Raw genomic sequence first — 26,286 nt, 5'->3', positions numbered from 1 at the left:
AAAGCTGCTTAATTTACATAAAGTTTGGCCAGTTTCCCCCAAAAAGTGCCCAAATTTATGTTCGACACAGAAAATTGCCTTAGGGCTTATGAATGAAAGTTTTGCGTTTTTTTATTTGCAAAACTTAGTTCCACTAAATTTATTTGAGTTTCATAATCTCACTCAAACGCTTTGCACTCGAATTGTGGGCGAAGCGAGCCGCTTTTGGAGTTGTGTCCCCCTCTCCCTCTCTCTCTCCCTCTCTCTCTGTCTTCTCTTTGTTTTTGCCGGCTTATTGAAAACAGAGCAGAGTGAGAAAACAAATTTTTTCAATTTCAATATAAAGGCTGAAGACATGCCATCGGTAGGCTATTGGATTGCTGGGAGGCGGTGGTGCCAGGGGGCATGGCTCTAAGGGCCACACGACACGCCTCAAATGTGGGTCACACTGCACCACAATTGTTGGGTGTTGTCAACGTAACGACCCGCTTTTGGCCAAGGCGCCGTTCAAGCGGGCTGCACATATGGCCAGCAGATTGATCCACCTAGCCCCCGCTCCTGCAGCCACGCCTGCCGCCCACTAAAGCACCCGCTGCCTGCTGCTGGTTGCCTGCGGTTGTCGTCAGCGTCAACGCTTAAATCGCCGCCATCGTTTCACTGTTATATGTTTTTTTTTTTCTTTCTCCGTTTCATCGCCAACATTTTATTGCTGCATCCTTGCAGTTTTATAGACTCATCCGCTCTCGCTCTCACTCACTCTCTCTCTCCCATTCACACATATATGCGCTGCCGCTGCCGCTGGCTTAGGCTCTGTTTGTCTCCGTCTGGCACGCCTCAACAATTGAGCATGTGTTTCCTCTTTTGCACCCACTTGCAAATTGTTATTTACAGTTATTTTAGTGCATTGTACGAACGGAGGCGCTAACGGAACTCACACTGGAACTGAAAAATCGTCGAAGTGCGAGAAACACACACAAACAAACGCACACACACACTCACACACTCACACACACACACACACACGCACACACACACACACATGCTTACTAATGCCCATCAGCTCTTGTGTGTGTAGGCTCGTGTATCTAAGTATATTTAAGAGTTCAAAGCAGAAATGTTGACAACATGAATAACAGCAAAATGAGTGGAAAGAGTAGGAAGGTGACAAAGGAAGAAGAGGAAGAAGAAGAAGAAGCCGGGGTATAGGAAATAGAAGCACAGGTTTGATAACAAGAAATTGCCGAAAAAAAAAGAAGCAGGAAGGGAAATAAATCGAAAAACCAAGTAAAAAATGTAATAGCAAAGAATATAGACTACGAGATACCCTATACAATTACTTTTAATATTATAATTACCTTAATAAACTATAAATGTGCTTTATAAACCAATAATAAATCGTAAATTGGGTGGAAAATTAGAAAGTTTTATCGTATTAACCATTTCGCTATCGATTAATCGATATATTTTCTATGCAACAACTTTATACCCTTAGGAAACTACAAAAGCAATAGATTTGTCATTTTCCATAACAGCCGCATCATATTTGCATATTATCGACTAATCGATAACACTGATAGATAACAAAAGCCAATCAAGCCGTACTCCTCTGCAGTTAGATTTTTATGCATAATAAATTAAAGGACATTTCGTAGCAACGACCGAAGTGGAATGTCGAGCAGCGGCTGTCGGCCAGGGTGCAGGTCTAGGTTGGGCGAGAGCCCAGGTTTGGGTGGAGCACATGTGCTGCAACGCCAAGTTTTTGTTGCCGGCCAAGTCGTTTTTGTTGTTGCCTGGTTGATGGCCATTTTTTATGTGGCCAAAAAAGAGCTCGTTAAGCGAAAATAGAAGGTAAGCGAATAAACGATTCAAAGGAATCCACTTTAAAAATACAGCAAATCCGGAGCACTCAACCAAGATATTGGACTCAGCACATTTTGTGGCAAATACAATCGCACATAGCCATGCATAAATAAAGCGAGAGATAAGCACGTTATATACCGCAGTTATATGCAAATAGTTATTGATGATAACAGATATAAATATTGTTTATTACATAAGCACGGGGTAAACCCCACACAGATACCTAATTGCAGGCGTAGCAAATATAGAAATAATAATGGAATAGTTTTATGGTAGGTTTTTGGGTTCAGATATGGGAAATATATGGTGCGATGACTCTGAAGAGTGAAGGCAGAGTGCTAAGCGAACTCACATACCCTAATGACACGCCCCAAGTGCCACTGAACTTCACTTAACTTTCTTCCAGTCACGTCACACAATGTCAATAAACGAAATTTTTGACACTTTGTGCGAGGCTGCATTAAAAAATGAGAGTGACGTGTCATACGTACTTAAATAAATGCTTGCCTCTTTAATTTGTCAAAAAATATTCCCAGAACTCAGGAGACATTAGCTAAAAACTCTTGGAATTGGCTCTTACATCGAAAGTCAAAAGAGAAGAGGCCAAAGGGTGTTTCCCTAAAATGGAGGTTTAATTTTTTTAAGTACATAAAGTTGATTAGCAAAAACATGCTCTTAAGTCTGTAATCATATCTCTTTACTTATCTGTAAAAAAACGTGTTATGAAAATACCAAAATTGGGTTCTAAATCCCTGCTTTGTTTACCCTGTCTCTGCTATATAAAAGTCTCGCCCTTCAAATGAGTTTAGGGCCAATGGCAATATCTTTTACATCTCTGCTAAAAATATGTATATCTCCTTTTTTTTTGCAATTTCCGTTATCATAATGAGCTTTCCCTTAAAACAGAGCAATTAAATAAATTTCCTTTAAAATGAAATTCCCCAACATAAGTTGAGCTTTTTCAACTTCTGTTTCTGTTTGCTTTCGATTATTACTAAAAATATTAACACAGTATCCAATTATGGGCAGGCAAGTGGAGTTGAACGCCCCCGGAGTTGGTCTATGCCAATTGGGGCGTGTGCGGGGTGGTTAGAGTGGGGAGCTGCCCTTGCCCACAGCTATGCGAGTCGAATGCCTGCCATTTATAGCATTCAGTCTGGGCGCTACGTGCCGTTGTGTTTCAAGCCTTGTCGCCTCGCAATTGGGCCCTTGGTCGGTGGCATTCTGGGTCTGCTGTACGTATTAAGCGCACATAAGCTGCCCGTAAACCCCTTTTTTTGTGTACGGAACTCACACACACAGACACAGGAGCTGACTCGCTCGCTCAGTACCTACATTTAATACAAATTTGTCCGTTCTGTGTACTCCCAAAAGCCAATTACGTGCTCAAACGGTTACCGGAAATGAGAAAGTGACGGAGGCAGGCCAGCAAAGGAGAGCAATAGAGAGAGAGAGCGGGAGAGCGGGAAAGACAATGAAATAAGCGTATATATATATATATGAAGAGTGCCGGATTATGCGAGGCCATAACATTTATAAGATCACGTGCTCAATTATTAAGCCACTAAATAAATAAATAGCGGCATTCGGACACGTGCCGTGTCCTGCTGCAGGAGTTACCAAGGAGGAGCACCGTATTTAATAATAATAAACTTCCTTGGCAAGCCCAGTGCCAATGACAGGGCCAAAGCGAGGTGCTTAAATTTAGTTGGGCTCATTACTCATACGCCGCGTGGCACATATATTACGTATACGCGGCGAGATAAATCGTTCGCTTTGCACAAAAGCAAATTAATTAATCAGCGCCGGCACCAAAGAACGAAAGACCAAGCAAATAAGGAAGAAGTAAAGAACAAAAAATGATGCCATTGTATACCCTGTAATGGGAAAAGTATGGGCAGCAAATCGATTAACAGAAATGAATGTTTATTATGGCAATGGTAAATGTAAATATATATAGCTCACAACAGGTTTGATAGAGTGCAATCTATATATCATAATTACAGGGTATGTGCATGTAGCATGACTATAAATCATTTCATATAGGCCTTAATAATTATTGTCATTAATAGGGCAAAGGTGCTTAACAATGACAAAGTGCTTTGTATATATCGTAATTATAGGGTATTTTTCGGGTAATTTTGATGTATATATTGATATAATTTGTATTATTTATTTAAATTTATATACAGAGATATATAACTAAAAAATCTGCACAAATTTCGAAATGACATAGAACTGTCTTAGCTATTATAATAACATTACAGGGTATGTGTAAAAAATATATATATATTTTTTATAGTATATTAATATTTATAAAATATTTATATACACATATTTCTGTGAACATGTATGCATGTATATACTCTCAACTTTCATCGGCCTCTCAATACCAGCATTACAGGGTATTTATTAGGTGCATACATACATACAGCTATAGTTTTTCGTTTCCTTTTAGGTAGCACATGGTGTATACAATATATAGCTCATTTGGCTTGTGGAAAATGCTTAATAAATCAAAGTCATGATTGCAGGATATCTCCTGGGTATAGCATGCCCCCAATTTCAGATTCTCGCTGATTTCATTTTGGGGCCAGGCGCACACGACCTCGTTTGTTGGGTGATAAAAATCGCGCAATTAGCTGGCGTTGATTTTCGCACAGGACATGCATATTTGATATATAGCGCACTGCTGTTTGTGGCTCGGGCTTTACGGATCGAGCCAATCTAGAGCAGTCTAATTTACTCGCTAGAAATAATTTGCTTTTGCTTTGCCTCTGCCTCTGCTATGGCTACGGCTACGGCTACTGCTGGGTCCGTCCGTCCGTCCGTCCGTCCGTCCGTCCGAGCGTTTAAGCGAAGGTGCAAATTAAATCAACATGCATATCCGTTTGACACCATTTCGCAAATAACCCCAGAATAAGTAAATGCAGTGGTGGGGTGCTATAGTTAGGGGGCGGCACTCTGGGGTCTACGGCTACGTAGAGCTCCATTAAATGGCGCGCATATTGCAAATGACCAAAAACGAAAAAGGAAAAAAAATCAGCAGCAACAGCAAAATTTTCTAACATAAATTTGGCTCCCCAAAGCATGTGTGTATGTGTGTGTGTGTGTGTGTGCGTCTCGCTAACCTTGTTAAAAAGTGGAGCGCAGATATATGGGCAACATGGGGCAGGGTTTTCAGGTGGGCCACAGAAATATTTTTGGCGTACAGTGCAACAATAACAAAATATAAGCGAAAACATTTTCACTCGAATATCACATGCGGGCAACAACAACAAAAAACACACACAATTTGATGGGGATTCCCCAACAAGCAAACAGCATTAGCTGGCATGATAAAAACGGAAGAAGCGAAAGAGGAAGAATATAGCATAAAGCTGAAAATACTCGAGTGGGAAGCAATAAGTTCTTTGGCTTATTGTAAATGCAGCTGAGCAGATGGAAACTTGGCTAACACACATATATTTTATCTGGCATATGTATATACATATATATATGAATCTAGCATTAAATATAATGCAATGAAATTTTACATGGCAAAAATTGAAAATTAAATTGGGCATTACGAATATAATGGAGCTGGCAAAGCGACGGAAATTGAGCAAAATGAAAAGTGATTGAAGTGAGCTGAAGTGGGTGATGCGAAGTTAGCTTAAGGTAGAGTTGAGTATTTAGAATAGATGAGAAAAGGAAATAAATGTAGAGAATATATAGTAAAGGAGGAAGTAAACAGCGCTTAAATATCCGATACATTTAAGTAATGAAAATATATAAGTCGCATAGCTCAATAAATGCCTGTATATGAAACACTTAAATTTTTATTGGCAAAGCAATTTTCTTTTATTTATTTTTAGGATTTTTATTTAAATTTTCAAATATCTTTATAATCCGATAGATTATATAGCATATAGCCAAAGATATTCGCTTGCTTAATTTATTTTAAAATGTTCGAATACGAAACAATTCATTGCTCAACTACCTGACCTAAGCGAAAAGCACCAAAGTAATATATTAATAGCTCTATAAAAATAAAACGAAAAAAAGAAAAAGAACGAAAAAAAGAAAAACAAACAATAAATTACTGACGGCAAATGCGAGACAAATAACTTAAACTAAAAGAAAATTAAATGAAAATTCGTCTGTCAACTGAAACAAATTCCAAACAAACTAAATAAAAATAAGTTTTTGATGTATGTAAAGTAAGAAAAAAAAAACTATAGCATATATAGTACATATATAACTTGTGGAAATATTTCAACAAATTGCCTTTGGCACACAAAGTGTAATTGTTTGTGCTGCCTCAGAAATAGTTAATGCCACATAATCCAAAGCCAAATCTGAATGACAACAGCAGAGAGAGAGAGAAGAATAGAGAGAGAGAGAGATAGATATAGACTGAGTGAGAGAATATAATGCATTTGGCGTTGTCTGACAGACGCTTAAATAAAAGATTTTTTTTTAATTAAAAATATTTCACCTGCGAAAAGCGACGACACAATTTTCCTCTTTGCGCTCACATAAATAAATGCAGCCACGCACACTAGCAACAACAGCAGCAAAAACAACAAAAACAATAATAAAGAGCAGCGCGACAAAAATGAGAACAGGAACAGCAATTTAAAATACAAAAGACACGAGCCAGCTGGACGAATGAAACCACAGGGGAGCGAAGGTGGGGGGCAGGTAGACATATAGCCATAGCCATAGCCATGGCCAAGCAGTAGGTGTTGCCACTTGTCAGTGGGTCAAATGAAAATGAGCCGTGGGCGTGAATATAAATAAATGAGCAAGTAGCGAACGGCAAAGGAGAGAAAAAAGGGGCGCAAGGCAATAATTAAACCGATACGCAAACAATTGAACGCTAGATGGCGCTGCAGGTGTTTGGCCAGCACAGCGAAAAGGCGCAAATTAGTGTGAGCGAGCGAAAATAGGGAAAGAGAGAGAGAAGTAGAGCAGGCGCGGTTTTAAGCTCACAGAAATTAACTCATGGCTTTAAAAAAAACATTCGTTAAGCATATGAAAACAACAACAGCAAGTTAAATGATGGACACAGCTTAAAGCAAATGACAATGACAGCACCAAAAGGAAGACAGCGATAACAACAACAACAACAACAGCAACAGCAATAACAATGACAGCACACGCTGTGTGTGTGGGCGTAATTGTGGTTGTATGTGTGGTGGGTGTGTGTGCGTGTGTCTGTCTGCCATCAGGCAACGCTGTTGCGATCCTAACACGCTTTACTCAATTTTGAAAGGAAGATGACCCAACCGGCTGCTAAATTGTATGCCAACAGTTGTGGAACAGTTGACTTTAAGGGATGGGCATGGGCATAAATGAACACATCGGCAACGTAAATACATTATCTGTGTCCGCAATGAACCGGAGAGGGAGGGGGTGAGGGAGTGGGAGAGCAGCGAGCCGAAATCAGCAACGCTAGCGATGGCAAATTTTTGAGTCATTGTTGTTGTTGCTGCTCAATATGAGTATGGGGTGTGAGAGGGAGATAGCAAGTGAGTCGTATATATGTAAAAGGCAAGCAAAAGCGACGCCATGAGTGTGAGTAGGCAGAATAGAGCGAGAGTGTGAAGTGCCATAAGCAAAAGGCAAGGCAAATGCTTGCCTATTCGAGGAAGAGAGAGAGAGAGAGAGAGAGACAGAGAGTGGAAGGAAGAGTTGCCGCCATGTAAAAGGCAAGAAAGTGTGATTAATCTCTTAATGATAGGGTATCTTAAAAAGGGGTATGTACAATCGGCTCGTTAACATGTAAGCGATTAGCATATAAAAACATGTTAATTAATTCATTGCTCGTAGCAGCAGCTCTCGATTTAGCCAAATGCCTTTATAAATAGTTTAAAGCTAAAAAAAGACTAGAATTGTTAATAATAATTTGCATTGCCCACTCAGTGTGAAATAGCTAAATAAAATTGTTTATTCAGCAATAAACATAAATATAAATTGAGTGAAAATTATCTATGGCTGTATTCACTGCTTTGCTCCCAAGGGGCTCTGCAATCTATTTTATCTCTTCTATAAACAAATCTATTTCTATGAACTAAGGAGCATGCTTTAAATCTGTTATGACAGGCATTTATTGCATTTAATATGCTATGGCAATAACTTATAACTCGTAATTACAGACATCTCGATAAGCCTTGGCATCTCGTCCACTCGTGTGGCAGCTGGACGAAGGTCGATTGAAAGTAGAAGCCGGGGGTGCGGGGGGTCCAGCAAGGATATTGTGATACAATTTCCATTTATGTGTGCAGCTTGCTGCATGTTTGTTGTCTATCAATACAAAAGGGGGGCGCACATACTCCTGCCACAAATTGTGGCAAGCAACAACAGCCGGCAGCTGCAGCAACTATCGAATGCCGAAAATATTCAAGGCAAGTCATTCTCGTACATCAGGGCGTATGCGTGTTTCCAGTTTGGTCAGCCAACAGGCAGCTTCCTTGTTATGTGCTCGACCACCCCCCACCCAAAAGCCGACTGTGTATGTGTGTGTGTGTGTGTGTGTGACATGCCTGTGCGTGCGTTGGCTTCTTAAGTTATTAATATTGCTGCTGCCTGAGCTGTAGATTTATGCAACAGCCAAATAACGTAAGCCATAAGCAAATAACTTATGAAATGAAGACATTCAGATAAAACATAAAAAAGCGAAGCCTAAAGCGAAGCCGAAAGCGAAAGTGGAAGTGGAAGCGGAAGAAGAAATGTCAGAAAAAGTCTTCAAGCTTAATTCAAACTAAGTGGCCTCAACATCAAGGCAAGTGACGATGACGGCGCTCAGGATGACCTGCTCTAGGGCATGGACGGACGAACGGACGAACGGACGGACGGGACGCACTGAGCTGAATGCCTCTCGACAGGCGCAATGTGCAACATGAGTCCAACATCAGCAACAGCCACAGCTACAACAAAAACAATGGCAAGTGGGCACAGGCCACAACTAACGGTGAAACAAAAAAACATACAAAATATCCTCCGGCTTCGCTGTCGCAGCTTTAGATCAGATCTCCAGCGAAAAACCCTCTAATGAGTGCCCTTACAGCTGAGGCACAGTGGAATTGAAAACGAAAGGAAACAATATCACGTGAAATACATGTATTCAAATAAATTATTGAATAAAGCTGGCTATATATTTTTACTAGAGTATATGAAATGATGATACCAGATATAGATGCCATTAGAAATAACTAAATATATTTCCTTCCATTTCTCTATGTCTCTTTTACCTACATCCACTTCATATCGAACTCCTCAAACTAATGTATACTCGCATCTTATTCTTACACCTCCCCTTCCTCGTATCACACGCTCAATTTGCCTTTTGTCTTAGCTTTCCTCCTTATCAAGTATATAGCTCTTCAATAGCAAATCTTGCGCTGTATCTAGCTGTAGATCTGCTTAAACTCACGTAATAATTTTATTCGTAATTTTTGCATTCTCCCATTTTACAGTTCATTTTCATTATAACTTAATATCAGAAGCTTGCTTAGTCAGTGTAACGGCGGATGGGTTGTCGGTGGCTTGGCTTTGGCCAGCTCTTGGTGGCTTACAAGTGTTGCATGCCACTCAGCCTCTCCGCCTCTCGAGGACAGCGAATTATGTGCTTGCATTGAGTGCATTAGCACCCGTCTAGCATAAGGATGAGAAGCGCAATGAGAATGCAAATGAGAGCAGGAGGAAGCACGAAGCTGATGTGTTTGGCAAGCGAGCAGGAGGCGGCAAGTGGGGCTAAGGATGTTAGTTTTAAGCGTTGGCCCAAGAGGCGACGACGTTGGCGAGGCCAAGCGTAGGTCTATTGTTACTGTTGCCTTCCTTAAAAGCCGAGGCAGAGGCAGAGGCAGAAGTAAAAGCAGAAGCATAAGCAGCAGCAGGAGGAGGAGAAGGAGGAGCAGCTGGCTCAGGGCTCTCTGTGGCAGCGAGGAGTCCAAAAACTGTGCCACAGCAATGCAGGGCAACGTAAATTATAGTTCATTGTTGTTGTTTGTTACTCAGGTCGCTGTTGTTGGTGTTGCTGCCTGCTGTGTGCCCCAAAAAATGAAATCAAAATCAAATAAAAGCGAGCGCACGTGAGTCAAGCTGAGTTGGAGCTCGCAAAGGGAGCTGCCACAGGGGGACTAGCAGTAGCTGTAGCTCTGGCTGATGGCTGGCCATGCAAATTAAATTCGAGTGCTGATTGTCCGCCACGTTTCGCCCCTCCCCTTTCTGCACGTCTCCTGCGGCACACACACACAAGCAAAATGGCAACAGAAGAAAAAGGGTCACAGGTGTTTTTTGTGCCAATTTCGAGTTTGTTTTGCGTTTAACGGGCTAACTTCAACGTGCTGGCAACAGTCCACACAATGCGGCAATGCACGCGCCAAGGGAGTCTGCCACATGCGGCATACACAAACGAGACTCAAACGAGTCCCCAGAGATATAGCTGACTTTTAATGAGTTGAGCTCTAGATATCAATCAAACGGGCAAACGGTAGTTGTTCAGCTGCGAAAAAAAAGGAGAAAAGAAAAATCAACACACTCATTTAGCATGCGATGGAAGCTGTGAGCTGTAATGAGAATCGCATAGAAGCGCAATATAATTTAATTCTAATGACACACGTACTACTGCAGCAGCTAAACAATAAAAACTTTTTTTAGTCACATTCCTAAAGAGGAAGAGAACAAGACTGTAATTCGATATGTTTGAGAAGCGCATAGAAGGGCAGTTTCGTTGAATGGGGAAACGCAGTTAGTCAGCCAGCGATTACACTTATTGAACATTCCAAAACAGCACAAAGAGACTCCTGTGAAGCCTACTTGAATACCATGAAAATCAAATAGAAGGGCATAGAAGGAAGTTCAATGAAATTCAAGCGACAAATGCTGAGCAGCAAGAAAAAAATATTCAATTACAAGCTATTGAACAATGCTTAAAATGAGAGAGACCTGACTGAATTCATGAGAATCGCATAGAAGAGCGTTAAGCTTTAAATATATTTGAGAAACTTCAGCATTCCATTAGATAAATTAAAGCTGAGAAGCACATAGAAGAGCGTTATTTATGAAAAAGTTTATGCAAGTTTTGTGAGTAGCTTAGAGTTAAAACCCTATACTAGTATTTTATTCAAATGCCGTACATAAAAAATGTATCAAGAATGTTTATCAACTTTTTTTCTTATGAAAACTTTTATGAGCAGAAAAATATTTGCTAGGACAACTGAATATAAATTTTATTTACATTTGTGAAGTTTATGTAGTGTAGGAAGCAGCTATGCTTAGAACTAATCCCTACCAGAGAGAGAGAGAGAGAGAGAGAGGCACACATACTCTTGACAGTTTATTTAAGGCCCTGCAGGTATCCCCAATGAGAGGGCATAGCAAATGAGTGACTCAGTGTGCAGCATTGGAAGTTATTTAAAAGGGCTTTGCAGCAGCTGTGTTCATTTAAAAATGCTCTTTGCAACAGCACGTGCAACATGAGGCGACGCGTCGCGACGCGTGGCAACGCGTCAACGTTGCTAACGTTGCATCAGAGCTCATCTTCAACTCAAATGAACTCGACATGCCTCAGCGCCTCCGGCTGCTCCTGCTCCTGCTGCTCCTGCTGCTCCTGTTGCTGTTGCCAAAACTTCGTTTTGTTGGCTATTGAACCACTTCAGCTGGCAAGGACATGGAGGCGAGGCACTCGCAGGACTAACACACTGACATTATTCATACACTTCAGCGCATCCAGGCAAAAGGCAAAAACAAAATAAAAACACAAATATAAAGCGAAATGTGTCTAGTTTGTCAGTTTGTGCGAGAGTTGATAGCTTTTCCATTAGCACAATTGCCTCGACTGTTGCTTCGGCTACTTCTCTGGCTCTCATTTCCACTCTCTGGCTCCCCCTCCTCAACCCCTTTTGGTCACTCTGCTGTGTCTGCACTGCTGCCAGCATCAATTTATCTTGCTTACTCTTCTGACCAACGAAACTTTATCATGCAATTGGATTTTGGCCTTACGCATTTTAGCCAGTTAACCCGAGCTACCAACTTCAAGTATTTGAAAATAGAACTACATGAAGCAAATGCAATTAAAGTGTTATAGTGCATAGGACATATAGAGCGTGTCCTTTAGAGGAACTGACCTTAATATAACTATAAGCATAGTTATTATCGTGATTGCCTTCTTATTCATTTGTTGTTTATTAGTTCTTTACTATTTATATGATTTTTATTCATCATTGGCCATCATCAATACCATTATCATTATCATTTATAATTTTGTTGTATTTATTTGCATCATTATTTTCGTACTCATAATAATGAATATCAACAGTATTAGGATAACATCATTTTATAATCATTATTATCATAATAAATATATATTATTATCATTATTATTATAATTAATTATTATCATTATTATTATTATTAATTATTATTTTTATAATTAATTATTATTACTATTATCATTATTATAATTAATTATTATTATTATTATTATTACTATCAGCTATTATTAATATTATTATTATTATTATTTGTGTTTTATTATCTTCATTATTATGAACACTATAATTATTATTAATTTCATACGCCGTCATTCCCGTCCATTTCCATTAGCCCTAGTCTTGTTCCATTCCATTAGTACTCCCAAGAATGAAGAAATACGCTCTACAATTGCTGATCGCGCCTCAAATTCCACTAATTCCTCTCTTGAATTTGTCTGTATTTTGAGTGGGACTTTTGACCCCTATATAAGGTCGAGCTAGCAGCAGGAGAACTTTCAGTCGTGCTGCTGACCTGCTGCTGCTTAGACGTCCCGGGCTTCCCATCTGGATTTTTCTTTTTCTAAAAGAATATTATAAACATTAAGATTATTAATATTAGTATTGAAATTGCATTTAGCGATAACTATAATTAAAAGTATAATAAATATGTACATATTTTAATACTTATACAAATTATTTTAGTAATATTCTATGTTGATTATAATGATGATTATGATATTAGAAGCTAATTAGAAATTATTAGAGAGAGAAATGGGAGGAACCAAACAGAGAGAAGAAGAGACCAATTTTATAAAAGTTTCTCGCTGTGAATGGGAATACATATACACGCATATAGATATATGCAGACTTATTATAACCTGTTTACTTACCTTCGTTGTGCTGAGAGTCTAACAAACAATTGGCTCCTGTGGGCAATGGGCCCAATTGGGAAATATGCTAGAGAGAACTTATTTTTAGGCCTCCTGTGGGAGTAATCAATTGCGTGACTTACTTTTTATGATTTGTGGCTTAACCTGGTTTCTTTCTCTAACTCTCTCTTTCTCTTTCTGCTCTTCTCTTGCAGGCAGGCAGCTGTAAAACTTTGAAAAGTTTGTAGAAGTGCGGGGGCAAAGGCCGAACGGAAAGGGTGCTGAGAAGTGAAATTGCAAGGTGCCAACAGTTGTGGACGCGCTGCTGCCATGAGCGCTGCCTCGGCTGCCTCGGCGTTGCAGCAACATCGACAACTGCAATCATCAGAATAATAACAATAATATTGTTATTAATAATAATAGATGCAGCAGCAGCAGCAGCATCAGTGGCAGCAGCAACAGCTGCTTCAATGATAACAAACCAAATATCTAACCACATGCGACACTCAACAAACGAGAATTAAACTCAAAAATGCAAATTACAATTTACATGCAGACGACGCAGAAGACGAACAACAACAACAACAACAACAAGCACAATAGCAAGAGCAGCAACAACAACAACGCTTGGCCAGTGTTGCCAAGTGTGTGAATAACTAACTAACACTACTGCTATATTCTACAACATATCAACAGCAGCTCTGCTTCAGCAGGCCACGTCAAGATGATCAAAGGCATTTTGGTACAGCGCAAAAGCCAGGAGGATGCCAACTACACAAAGCAGCTCAAGATGGAGCACGCCGACCTGGTGGCCGAGATGCAGACGGTGGAGAGTCTGCCCACGCACGAGAGACTCCAACTGGCCAGACTGTAAGTACATAAATGCAGCAATATGAACTCTGATTAAATTAAATGAAAAACACAGAATACCTTAAATTGAAATTAAAATAAAATGAACATTAAAAATAAAAGCAAAAAAATTGTAAATAAATATAAATATTATATATTTAATATTTAACAAATATGTAAAATAATAATAATAATATGAAAAATGTATAAAAACAAATTATATATAAATAACAAATATTATATAAATATAAAATCATAAAATTTGTAAAATATAACAATTAAAAAATAAAAATCCTTAAAAAAAATTAACAAAATTAAAAAAAAAAAATATAAAATTTAATTACAAGTTCTAAAATATAACAATTAAAAAATAAAAAACCTTAAAAAAATTAACAAAATTTATAAAAAAATATATAGAATTTAATTAAAATAATTATAAAATAATATAAAATATTAATAATTATATGTATATATAAATCAACAGCATTCGATCTGGTTTATTCAGTCATCAGCTTCTGGCTGTGCTCTATAAGTAGCTAAAAGCTCTATAATCAAACCTTTTTATAGAAATAGAGATGAGAAGTTTTCACTTTCGTTACGCTGTTGAATGAATGAATCGGCCATGGCTAAATCACAGCTAAATAGAGTAAAATGCTGGGAAGCTTGAAGAGCTGATTCATTAAATGCCAAAAAATTTACTTGGAAATTTACCGAACCCAAAAGTTACATAGCAATTAAATGATTAACAGATGCAGAGGAAGCGTTATACATTTTATGGAGTATATGGGTTTCAAAGAACCCAAATAGAACAGGCTAAATAATATCGCTATAGAAGCAAGGTTCACTAAAAACAGTTGAAGCTGTTATCTAATGGAGCAGGGGCTGAACTGAGGTTTAACTAAGTTTGCTAATTGAACGTTTTAAAACAGCTGCTTAAACTGTTTTCTGTTTGCGAGTGGGAAGCATGTGAAGTTCGAAATGCGAAATTGCTATCAAGAACGTTTAATGATCTCTCTCCAGTTGGCCCAAGGCCAACGGGCAAAGTCACGCACGTTCGATGTAGTTAAAATCTGTTTAGGACAAATCTCGCACTATTTGAACTTTGACTGCGAGCGGGGCGAGAGGCAATGCGAACTTCCAAGTAATAAATGAAAAGTTCTAGACCAAGTTTTGATTGGGTCTAGAGTGAGAGAGTGAGATGTGTGTAGTTGTAATCCCATTAGAGCAAATAAATATGAAACCAATTAAACATTTACAAGTCCACTTAAGCGTAGCCCATAAAAATAGTTGGCAGACTAATGCAGCGTCCATTTTGCAGGAGGCGCGCACAGCAGCTGAAGCTGGCCAGGCAGAAGGAGAAGGAGTGGCTCAAGCTGCAGCGAGCCAAGGGCCAGACGGGCAGCGGAGGCAGCGGCGGCAGCGGCGGCAGCAACAGCAACACCGGCACCGTCCTGAACGGCGGCGCGGGCGATACCACACATCACTTTCGGCATGCCAATGGCTCGGGCACGGTCAGCGGCAGGCGGCACATATCGTTCGAGAATAGCGTGGTGCTATTGGAGGCGGCGTCGCGTAACGACATGCCCGAGGTGGCGGCACTGCTGCAGAACGGCATCACACCAGATGCGGCCAACGAGGATGGCCTGACGGCGCTGCATCAGTGCTGCATCGACAACAACGTGGACATGCTGCGGCTGCTGCTCGACTATGGCGCCAATGTGGATGCGCAGGACAGTGATAAATGGACGCCGCTGCATGCGGCGGCCACCTGCGGCCATTTGGAGCTGGTGCGCATACTCATACGGCACAATGCCAATCTGTTGGCCGTCAACACGGATGGCAATATGCCGTATGATCTGTGCGACGATGAGAACACCCTGGACTTCATCGAGGGCGAAATGGCGCAACGGGGCGTCACCCAGGAGCTCATCGACGAGACGCGCTCCTCCACGGAGCGACTCATGCTCAAGGACCTAATGGAGCTGGCGCGCACCGGTGGGGATCTCGAGGAGCCAGACTATCAAGGCGCCACGCCGGTGAGTGAGAGGAGTTGAGCTTGATTAATACACAAGAAAAGATTGCTGACAATCCCCCTCCCTCTCTCTCTCTATCTCTTTCTCTCGCACAGCTGCACATAGCTTCTGCTAATGGCTATGTGCGCGTCGTGGAGTTCTTGCTTGAGCAGCACGTCAATGTGGATGCCATGGACAAGGATCTGTGGACGCCTGTGCATGCAGCAGCATGTTGGGGGCATGTAAGTGGAGTGTTAATAGAATATGGAGTTCTTATCTTACCTTAACCTATTTCTTATTATTCTCACAGCTGGAAGTTCTGGAGATGCTGGCGCAATGTGGTGCTGATTTGAATGTGCGCAACAAAGACGATGAAACGCCTTCAGGTAAGCTGAGAGATCTCTCTCTCTCTCTCTCTATATATATATATATATATATATACTTACTATGTCAAACAACTCTTTTAGATATCTGTGAGGATCCAGAGATACGTGAACGCATCGAGCAGCTGAAGACGGAACAGGAGAGCAAACGACTGGCGGAGGCGCAACGAAGGCGCGTTCGGCGCTCGCAGAGCAACAATACCAGGTAGGCTATATAATATCTTAAAATATATGTAATATTTCATTTTTCCCTCCCTTTCTCTCTCTCTGCTTAGAGCCCAATCGGTGCGTCGCACCAGCCTGCGCGACAAAACGCTTACAACCAAAAAGGATGCTGTGGAGGAGGCTCGCCTGCGTCTGCAGGCACAGGAGGCGACCGATTCCGGCTCCACGGCGGCCACAGCTGCCGCTGATCTGCCCAATGGCTATGCCTATCACACGACCAATAACAATAACAACAACAACAACAATAATAACATTAACAGCGCTGAGAAACGGCCCTCGACGGCCAGCCTGTCGCACTCCAAGTCCGCGGATGCTGTGGACAACATAACGCTCACAACGACACATTCCTATCTGCCGCGCCGTCCACCCGACGGACGCGAGAACGACGATCAGCTGCTCAAGGCGGGCGATCCGGGCGCCAGCGGCGGCGAACTGCAGCGTGCCACCTCCGCCGCAGCGGTCATACTGACGGACCAGGGCACGGCGGCCAGTGCTGAGGCGTTGCAGATTCAGTCATCCAAGGCGGCGAACAATGGCAAGATCAACGTGCAGGTCACTGTGCTAGTGGGTGAGTAATATAAACATTAGCTACATATATAAAGAGAACACATACATGTACAACACCTGCACACTCACACAGTCACATCTTGCTCCAATCAAGCAACGCCGCTTAAATGCTTCTCCCCTGTGTCAAATGTCGCTGTCTAATGTTTGTTTAACGACTCTACTTAAACGCAAGCCCAGGCAAAAATGAAGCTAACAGTTAGGCTAACACGACTACGGCATGCTCTAGCAAATGTATATATTGTAGAAGACTAACTAAATATATCATTTAGTTTTACAGGGTATTAGTGTATTGGTATTGCCTCATAAAAACTCAAAATTATTTTCTTTAGTCCTTTGGAAACACATATATCAATATATATACATTATACGGGGCATTGGCGTAGTGGTAATGCTTGCAAGTAAAATCGTATTTATTGTACTTTCATAGTCAGCACATTACACAGCTTGAACTACTACCCTCTATAACAGTTACAGGGTATACACAATTCGATCTAAAAACATTAGCTTTATATACAAAAGAAATTTAAGAAAAGTTAAATAACATTTGCTTGTGATTTTATGTTTTTTTTGTTTTTGTGTTCGACTCGTTGCGCTCGTTTTGTGTCGTCTGCCTGCCTGCATCATCATCAACAAATAAACCAACCAACCCACCAAAACCACCCACAACACAACCCAAACTCATGTAGACACAAACAGCACGCATCATCAGCAAGAACAGCGTAGCCAGCAACATCCGCAGCAACATTCGCAGCAACATCTGCAGCAACATCAACAACAGCAGTTGCAGCAACATGCGCTGCTGCTTCAGCAACATCAGCAGCAGCAACAGCAACATTGCCAGCAGCATGCATCTCAGCAATATGTTGCTATGGATGCGGGTGCCGTTACTTTGTCAAATTTGAAAAAGCAACGTTCGCTGTCGCGCACCGCCAATGTGCTTAATAATTTCGAGCTTTCATCCACAAGTGCTGGCGCTAGTGCTGCTAATGCAAGCACTGCTACATCAATAACAACAACAACTAATGGTTCTGTTTTAGGAGCCGCCACTACGGTTAATCACAACAACAACAATAACAACACAAGCAGCGCCAACAACAACAACAACAACATGGCCGCCGGTCCGATCGCTACGCAGCCACTGGGATTGGGCGCAATGAGTCCCAGCTTATTGGACTTTGAGTCAGCTGCGCCAGTGTCCACATCTGGCAACGCCAATTCGGTTAACAAGTTCTGTGGCAACACTGGCGACGTGGTCAGCGACAGCACGAGCTCCAGTCGCAAATGCTGTGTGCTAATGTAGACGGCCAATGCAGCAGCGGATAACAGGGTATTATTACAATGAATTGCCAGCCGGTTAAGCTTACCAACAAACTGTAATAGTTTAGAGAAAGAATGTGTGATTTTTTGTATGTATGCAAGTATGTGTGTGTGTGTAAATGGGGGGCGGGAAACGAGAGAAGAATCAAACAAACAAATTAGCAATTTTGAAATGCCTGGCAAAAAGTGTCTTTTATTAGCATTTTAGTAGAAAAAGAAAAACAAAAGAAAACAAAACAAAAAAAAAAAACAGTTCAAAACATTAAAATTGTAAATGGAAGCAGGGTGCTCAATTCTATGAGCTCCATATTTGACTAAAACAAGAAAACGACTCAAAGTCGTGGCATTTTCCTAATCCAGCAAATATACGGTATATGTAGAGTATATATATGTATATATATACACGATTTAGGTTCAGAAAATAAATACAGCGCAAAAAAGAGAAGAAAACAAATGAAATTGAACCGAAATTGAAAGTAAACCCAAAACTTGATGTTAAGTAGTTTTTAATGTTAAGAACTTCTGTTTTTTCTAGTTCTTTAACTTTTGCTTAAAAACTATATAAAAAAGGATAAATGTATGGCAAGGCAAAGTATTATGCAAAAGTATAAAAAAAGAAACCAATATACATATAAATATATAAATAAAGATAATAATAAAACATATGCTATTAGCGCAATTGTAGCTACATGAAATGGAAATCAAAAATAATAATTATAATAAAAAGCAATAGACAAATTGCCAACAAGCAATTTAATAATAAACAGTTAAACATTTCATATATTATATAAATGTGTGTACATTATACATCTAAATGTCAAAAAAATTGAACTTCCAATTATAATAATAATAAAAGATGAACTAAATTTGTTTTTATAATATAAATTGTTTGAACTAAATTAGGTATTTGGAAAACTTTCTTTGCGCTGCGTGATTTGAATTTTAGTTTACTGTCAAATTGTATTATTTAAACAAATAATTTACACAGTTTTTAACATATATACATATGTAATATATTGATGTATGTATGTATGTATACGAAATTCCAGTTAAACAAGCAAACAACGCGCAATTCAGCAATGAGACTTTCTTTGATTTAGTCCAAGGCAAAATTTTGTAAAATAAACATTTGAAAAAAAAAAAAATCAAATGAAATATCAATATATAAATGATTTGTCTTTTTTATATTTAGGTGTTTATTATACAACACCTACAACACCTCCCATTTATTATTCTAGATTTATAATATGTTTTACATTTAATTAGTCTTCTAAAAGAAGCCTCGCCTTCTGTGCCTGCTCTTCCTGGCGTCTAATCCTCTTGTCCACCACATGACGCAGACGACGATCGGGCTTGACCAGCTCGCTCTCATCCATGGGCTCAATAACTTGACCCTTGCGTGTGATGACCGCTGGACGTGTGAGCATACGGAAAGCTGTTTCAGGCACAAAATCGCGTCCAATGGGCGTACGAATGCTGGCCTCATAATCGGCCAGAGATTTGAATGGAAATGGTATACTGGAGACGCGATGGCCGCGTGCTTGTTTGTTGCTCGCCTCATTTATATAGACATTGTCCTTGTTGTCATCGCGACGCTTCTCGGGCTCTGCCAACTTGAGAAGCAGTCGCTTGTTGCGTCTTTCCAATGCCTTTTGCGATATGCCAGCGCCTCCCCAACAGCCCCAGCCTGGCATCGCCAACTGCAGTTCATTGTTCTTCACTTCCGAGTCGTCTTGCTTATCCTTATTGAAATCAGCTACAATATCATCATCCTCAAAGGCCTCGCTTATAAGCATTTGGCGTTCTGCCTTAGGATCGACTTCATCGAATTCGGCTGCATCGTCGTCAGCCAAAGCATCGTTCATCCCATTCGTGAGGCGCAATTTTTGTTTCCAGGTTACGGAGACTATCTTGTCGGGATCAATATCTGCCACTTCAGGTGTTGATTTCTTTTCTTCTTTCGATTTTTGTAAGTCGTTAACAGCTTCTATAGCTGTTAACGCTTGTTTAGATGCCACTTCATCCTGATTGAGTGGCTCATCGATTTCCACACGTTGCTTAGTCTTCTTGAATGTTAAATCTTTTAAGTTTTTCAGTGCATCATGTTTTATCTTCGGCTTCTTCGATTTTTTTGTCACCCCTTTCAGTAATGCTGCTTGCTTTTTTAGTTTATCTAACTTATGGTTTATCTGATTGTGTAAATTATCCTGTTGCGCATCGAAAATTTCATCTAATGTTTTAGATTTAGCTGTGGCTTTATCAGGTTCCTCAACTTCCTCAACCTGCCAACCATTTTCCATAATAATCCGGGGCTTTTTCTTTTTTGGTAACTCTTTTATGGCCTGCGTAGTCTGCTGCCGCTTCTTACGCTTGACCTCTTCCACTTGAGCACTGTGTTCAGCAAGCCGTTTTTCATTTTCATTACGCTCTGTCCAATACTTGCGCCAGCTGACATCGTCTTCCTTAGCTTTGGACTCATCATTTTCAGTTGGTTTCACTGTCATCCATGGATTGAATGGATCGAAAGACCCTTCGGCACTTGTTTCTATTTTGTCCGTTGTCTGTTGTTCATCCTCGCTATCCGTATCCACTTTTTTTTCAGTCAACTGGCGACTTACAGCCAACTGTTCGGCAAGATCTTTGCGCACCTCCTTATCGTATTTAGCGCGCATCTGCAGGTTCTTGGCCCAAGTGCCCGTGTTTTTGTGTCGTAAACTCGCGCGTTCCAGCAACCGACTCTTCTCCAAGGCATTTAGTTTCTCCAGGGCAGCTTGCGGATTGGTCTTTTTCAGTATCTCGAATTGCTTTACTTGCTCTAATACTTTTTGACGCTTCAGCAGCTTATGATATTTCTTGGATTTTATCTTATTTTGCATGCGAGCTTTAGCCGACTTCTGAGACTCGCGCATTCTTAAATACGCCAGCTCGCGACGCCGTGCGTGTAGCTCATCACGAGTTGCTTTCTGGGCCAACAACTTCTCCTCCAGTTGTGCCAATTCCTGCTCATCAGTATTGTCCCCGATCTGTGCCTTGCGTAAGTCATTCAGCTTCTTAATGCTCGCTTGAAGTTCTTTGCCTAGCTCGGATTTAATGCTCGTCTTAATGGCGTTTGCATGGGCCGCTGTATTTACGTAAACCGTTTCCGATGGTATGGGAAATATCTGCAAGAAATCGGCTGTCTTTAGTTTTTTACAATATCGCTATCATCACTCACCTGAGTTTCGGCAGAGCGCTGTTTAGCTACGACAGCATCCCAGCGTGCAAGTTTCTTCTTAACACCTTCGTAGCCAATTGTTCGCTTGATGCGATCAGCAACCGGCTTCTCCAGTGGCTTCTGAAGGACCTTTTTGGTGTTGTGCACATTTTTCAGCTTCTTGCCTGTTTCAATGTGCTTGGAAGTGCGCAAGATTTGAACCAAATCGTTCACACCCACGGCCTTAGGTGCGTGCTCTGTTGCTTTGGCACTCTTGAACAACTGAAACTCATTCTGTTCCGGCTGGCGCTCGTCGCGTGTAGATTTGCGGATATGTTGCACATTGCCCAGGTTACTAATGGACTGCAGAAGCTTTTTATGTGCAATTGGATCATACTGTTCTTCATCGTCACTCATATTGGATAAGGAAGGCAAAATGATAGTTTAACAATTTTATTTAAACTGAGCTGTTTTACGAAACACGCGGTGGCAGAAACAGCTGTTTGTCATCAAGAATTCGTATTCACAATGGAAAACTATCGATATCGTTCTATTCAAAATATGCTAGTCGAGTAAACAGTAAAATTTATATTATATTATTATATAACTGCAATAGTTTAGATTTAATGATTCCATGCTGCATGCAGCATAGAGATTTTTTGGAATATTCAATTTTTAATCTCATATCAGAATATCTTACATATTAATAGCGATAGCAATCACTAACTCGATAACTCCCAATATTGTTATCAAAGGTAAAATGCAAGAAATCGATTACCGGCACGATAACGACTTACACACAGACGCGAAATTGTTAAACAAATACGGGCTCATCGTTCCATGGCCGATACAAAATCCGGCCGTCATGCAAGCACCAGTGCTGCAACTCCACTGCTCGTGCAGAGCCCCGAGAACCTGGAATGCAAGAACTTTCAGGAATATCTGCGCACCCGCCAGACACCTGAAACATTGGAGAAACTCTACACTTATCCACCCATTTGCCTAGCTGTCTACCGCGAGCTGCCCGAAGTCGCAAGACAATTTGTCATTCGTATGCTGTTCGTAGACCAACCCGTACCACAGGCTGTTGTCAGCTCATGGGGCGCCCAACGTGTGGCCAAGTAAGTAAGGAACACAATCGTTGCTTACAACCAAATCATGATTTGCCCTCCCTTGCAGGGAGCAACTGGATTCAACTAACTGCTTGTCTGCCTTATCTGTATGGCGTGTGACAGCCATACCCGGTGGACTACCTGCCTGGGAACTAACACCCACATTTAAGAAGAGCGTGCGCCAAGTGTTGTTAGGTGGAGGAAAGCCCTGGGCAATCACCAATTCACTCGAAAGGGACGCCAAGCCACGAGATGTTGCATTCCTTGACTCGTATGCCATGTCTCGGTGGCGTTGTGTGCTGCATTACATGGTGGGTACGGGCAATCGAAATAACATCGAAGCTGAGGCCATCAGTCCAGATGCCGTACGTATTCTACTCCATGCTAATCTTATGAAGCGCGATGAGCGGGAAGGCATTACCATCACACGTCAAGGATTTCAGTTCCTGCTGCTGGACACACGAGCCCAGGTCTGGCATTTTATGCTGCAGTATCTAGATACGTGCCATGAACGTGGCCTGGTCTTGGCCGATTGCCTGTCTATGCTCTTTCAATTGAGCTTCTCTACGCTGGGTCGCGACTACAGCTCTGAGGGCATGAACAAGCAGATGCTGATGTTTCTCCAGCACCTGCGGGAGTTCGGCCTGGTATTTCAAAGGAAACGCAAGGAGCATCGCTTTTATCCCACGCGACTAGCGTTAAATGTAACAAACAAGGAAGCGGCAGAAGCCTCCATTTCGGCGGATGAAGAGCGCATGCAGGAGCGAGGCTACATTGTGGTGGAGACCAACTATCGCGTATATGCCTACACAGACTCTCAGTTGCAGGTTGCTGTGCTGGGCCTTTTCACCGAACTTCTCTATCGGTTTCCCAATCTCGTGGTGGGCGTGCTCACCCGAGACTCTGTGCGTCAAGCGCTGCGAGGTGGCATTACGGCCGAGCAAATAGTCAGCTATTTGGAGCAGTATGCACATCCCAACATGAAATTGGTTGAGTCTGCAATTCAATCAAAATCCTGCCTGCCACCCACGGTCGTGGACCAAATCAAACTGTGGGAAATGGAACGCAATCGTTTCACCTACACCGAGGGCGTTGTCTACAATCAGTTCCTCTCTCAGAATGACTTCGTAACGCTGCGCGACTACGCCCAATCCCTGAATGTGCTGGTCTGGCAAAACGAGCGGACCCGGACCATGGTCGTGCAAAAGAATGGACACGACGATGTCAAGCGCTATTGGAAAAAGTACTCAAAGAGCGCCGGCTAACGCCAAACCATTCTACTTCGTATTTAAGCAAATCATTTAATTTTACAAATATGCTAAGAGCGCGCTTGAAAGCAGTTGCCCTTTATAACAAGCCAAATTCAAAATGTTATTCAGGACAGCTGCGGACACATTCAATAATTAAATGGAATACCTCTATCAAAATCTATATACACATATAAACATATACATATTTAAGCAGCAGGTTTGATTGGGCAAGCCTGAATTTAGCTGGAAATTTAACTCAATATCGACTAAACCAGTTTATAATAAATAATATATATGTATATGTATGTATATGTATATATAATAATAATAATAATAATGATAATAATAATAATAAATTACAAAACAATCATTCAACATTACGAAACATTAAAGCTTGGGAGATATGAATTCTTTAAATGCAAAGTTGGAACGTTTAATATAAAATCGGACGCTGCGGCATACAGAGATTATAGTAGCTCTTCTTATCCCAAAAGTCCAAGCCCTTCCACCCACACCAGCCCTTAATCTGTATGGTGGCCAGATCATCGGGTCCAGTATAATGGGGATCGAGTATCAAGAACTTCGCCTGACCCGTCTGCACACAGTAATCCACGCCGATTATTGTGTGTGCAAGCACTCCGCCCCCGATCATAACCGGCGTGCCCTGCGTTTGGAAATGCATGGCCAGCTCTGAGGCGATTGTCGAGAGCTCGGCACCAGACGCCACGTGCAATATCTTCGAATCCACATTTAAGAATCCCTGCAAGCACATGCTCAGCTCTGTGGAACCAATCCACTGTGACGAGCCCACAAAAGAGGCCGGCTTGTCGTTAATTTTGTGCAAGTATTCCTGTATCTCCAGGTGAGTGGGTATCGGACGTTCAGTGTAGCCCTGTAGCAGGAACCAGGAGCAAATCGTTTGCAACGAACGATAGGCACAGCCCCAGCCCTTGTCCTGCACCTGCTGTTGCAAATAGTGATAGTAATGATAGTTCCCGTTAACCAGGTATTCTTTGCCATCAGTCACACCACTGGGCCGTACACCCAGGTGTGTATTAAGCAACGGCGTCCAGGTCGCTGAATCAACAGCATCTATTTCGTCTTGGAAGCGACACTGGTTAGCCCGTCTGAAGTACGGTCGCGTGGCAGGCAATGCGAACTGGCGATGGAGTCGCTTGCGTTTCTCCTGCACACTAGGCTCATCATCGCCCAGTTGCTCCAGATAGGCACAGCTCAAAAAATGCCCAAATTCCTGTGGATAAAAATGATAGGTTCGTGGCGACAGCAGCTTAACCTCCGACGTTGTTTCCTGCTCGGTAAGTCGCTCTATGAGGCATTGCTCAAAGAGGCGCAATGACCGGCAAATACTCTCTATAAGCACATCGTACAAGCGTAGCAGTTTTGTCTTCTTGCAGAGTATGGCCATTGCTTCCAGTTCCAAGGGCACCTCTTGCTTAACGGTATCCTCATTTGTGATGCACACACTCAATGCTGGATATGGCAGGGAATCCCCAGCTCCAAAATCGCGTGTGCGCGAGCGCAGCACATCAATATTGATCACATCGTAAGCACAGCCAACAGCGCCATAATACTTGGCCAAATCGGGTGCGGCAGCAGCTTTCTTTTTCTTGTCGCCGCTAGCAGCTTCTGTCGGAGTGGGAATCTCAGCGATTAACTGCTCAATGAGCGAATCGCAGTTGAAGCTCTGATGCTGTATGCCACTGTTGCTGCTCACGTAGATCTTGGTATGTGCCACGTTAAAGACCAAATTGCCATCGGCCACACGCTTCCGGAGCGCATGCATCTCCTTGGCTATAGCCTCCGGAGTGGGCAATGTGTGCAAGAAGAATCCACACTTCAATCGTGTAAAACAAAAGTCATTGTACAGCTGCGCGGCCTCCACGACTTCAAACGGCACATTCTCCAGTTTACCATGTATAAAAAAGGATGCACGCAGTCCCACAAGTGTGCCCAGTTGACATTGAAGCAGGATCGGATTATCCGTTATGTCCACCGATGAGATGATCTCGTTAAGGTGAGCTTCTGTATCAGTGCAGTCGCCAAATTTGACCAAACCACATAAATCCAGTTCGGCTGGGAATTTGTGCTGTATTTGTTCATAGTTCAGTTGACCCACACTTGACTCAACGTTAAAGCTCAATAGCAGCAAAGTGCTCTCTCCATAAAATACGCCGTATAAACAACCACTGCACTGCAGCTTAACGCGCTCCAGTCGCTTCAAAATACATTAACAAATCACACAGAGATCATCAGCATACATATAAATAGCTTACCTTGAGAAGAAAAGCAGATATTCTCAATTTGGGAAGCATTTTTCAGAAAACTAGGCGTGAATTTATAGTATTTACGTACAAACTGCACAGCTGGCAAGTGTGTCATCGATAGACGTAGACGTGTTATCGACTGTA

The 26,286-nt window shown here is 41.6% G+C and overlaps 4 protein-coding genes across 10 annotated transcripts in view; 2 read left to right on the top strand and 2 right to left on the bottom strand.

Annotated features, from left to right (window-relative positions):
- MYPT-75D (Myosin phosphatase targeting subunit 75D) overlaps positions 1-19,452 on the top strand; it is a 45,661-nt gene extending 26,209 nt beyond the window's left edge. For 5 of the 7 annotated variants that reach the window (XM_089259810.1, XM_089259811.1, XM_089259808.1 and 2 more), the window contains 7 exons: positions 13,165-13,819; positions 15,117-15,834; positions 15,927-16,052; positions 16,121-16,196; positions 16,278-16,398; positions 16,469-16,986; positions 17,672-19,452. In XM_089259810.1, coding sequence (XP_089115936.1) covers positions 13,674-13,819; positions 15,117-15,834; positions 15,927-16,052; positions 16,121-16,196; positions 16,278-16,398; positions 16,469-16,986; positions 17,672-18,285 — 2,319 coding nt within the window. In that variant the 5' untranslated portion in view covers positions 13,165-13,673 and the 3' untranslated portion in view covers positions 18,286-19,452. The remainder of the gene's footprint in view (positions 1-13,164; positions 13,820-15,116; positions 15,835-15,926; positions 16,053-16,120; positions 16,197-16,277; positions 16,399-16,468; positions 16,987-17,671) is intronic. The other 2 variants (XR_016196727.1, XM_089259813.1) reach the window with 2 other exon arrangements.
- On the bottom strand, positions 18,750-22,034 carry LOC115563884 (U3 small nucleolar RNA-associated protein 14 homolog A). Its single transcript, XM_030387549.2, has 2 exons — positions 21,517-22,034; positions 18,750-21,463 (listed from the first exon to the last, which is right to left on the bottom strand). The coding sequence occupies exons 1-2, from the start codon at positions 21,910-21,912 to the stop codon at positions 19,565-19,567; spliced, it is 2,295 nt and encodes a 764-aa protein (XP_030243409.2). The 5' UTR covers positions 21,913-22,034; the 3' UTR covers positions 18,750-19,564.
- Positions 22,035-22,261: 227 nt separating this feature from the next.
- mrn (general transcription factor IIH subunit 4 marionette) lies at positions 22,262-25,691 on the top strand. Its single transcript, XM_030387550.2, has 2 exons — positions 22,262-22,616; positions 22,675-25,691. Exons 1-2 carry the CDS (start codon positions 22,336-22,338, stop codon positions 23,870-23,872), a joined length of 1,479 nt encoding a protein of 492 aa, XP_030243410.1. The 5' UTR covers positions 22,262-22,335; the 3' UTR covers positions 23,873-25,691.
- Ufsp2 (UFM1 specific peptidase 2) lies at positions 24,265-26,283 on the bottom strand. The gene is made up of 2 exons (XM_030387548.2): positions 26,152-26,283; positions 24,265-26,093 (listed from the first exon to the last, which is right to left on the bottom strand). Exons 1-2 carry the CDS (start codon positions 26,188-26,190, stop codon positions 24,291-24,293), a joined length of 1,842 nt encoding a protein of 613 aa, XP_030243408.1. The 5' UTR covers positions 26,191-26,283; the 3' UTR covers positions 24,265-24,290.
- Positions 26,284-26,286: the final 3 nt, after the last annotated feature.

Source organism: Drosophila navojoa, chromosome 4, assembly GCF_054131105.1.
Source record: "Drosophila navojoa isolate 15081-1374.11 chromosome 4, UAZ_NAV_1.0, whole genome shotgun sequence".
NCBI lineage: Eukaryota > Metazoa > Arthropoda > Insecta > Diptera > Drosophilidae > Drosophila > Drosophila navojoa.
Note: the sequence above shows the minus strand (reverse complement) of the source record. Positions and strands in the feature narration are given on the sequence as shown.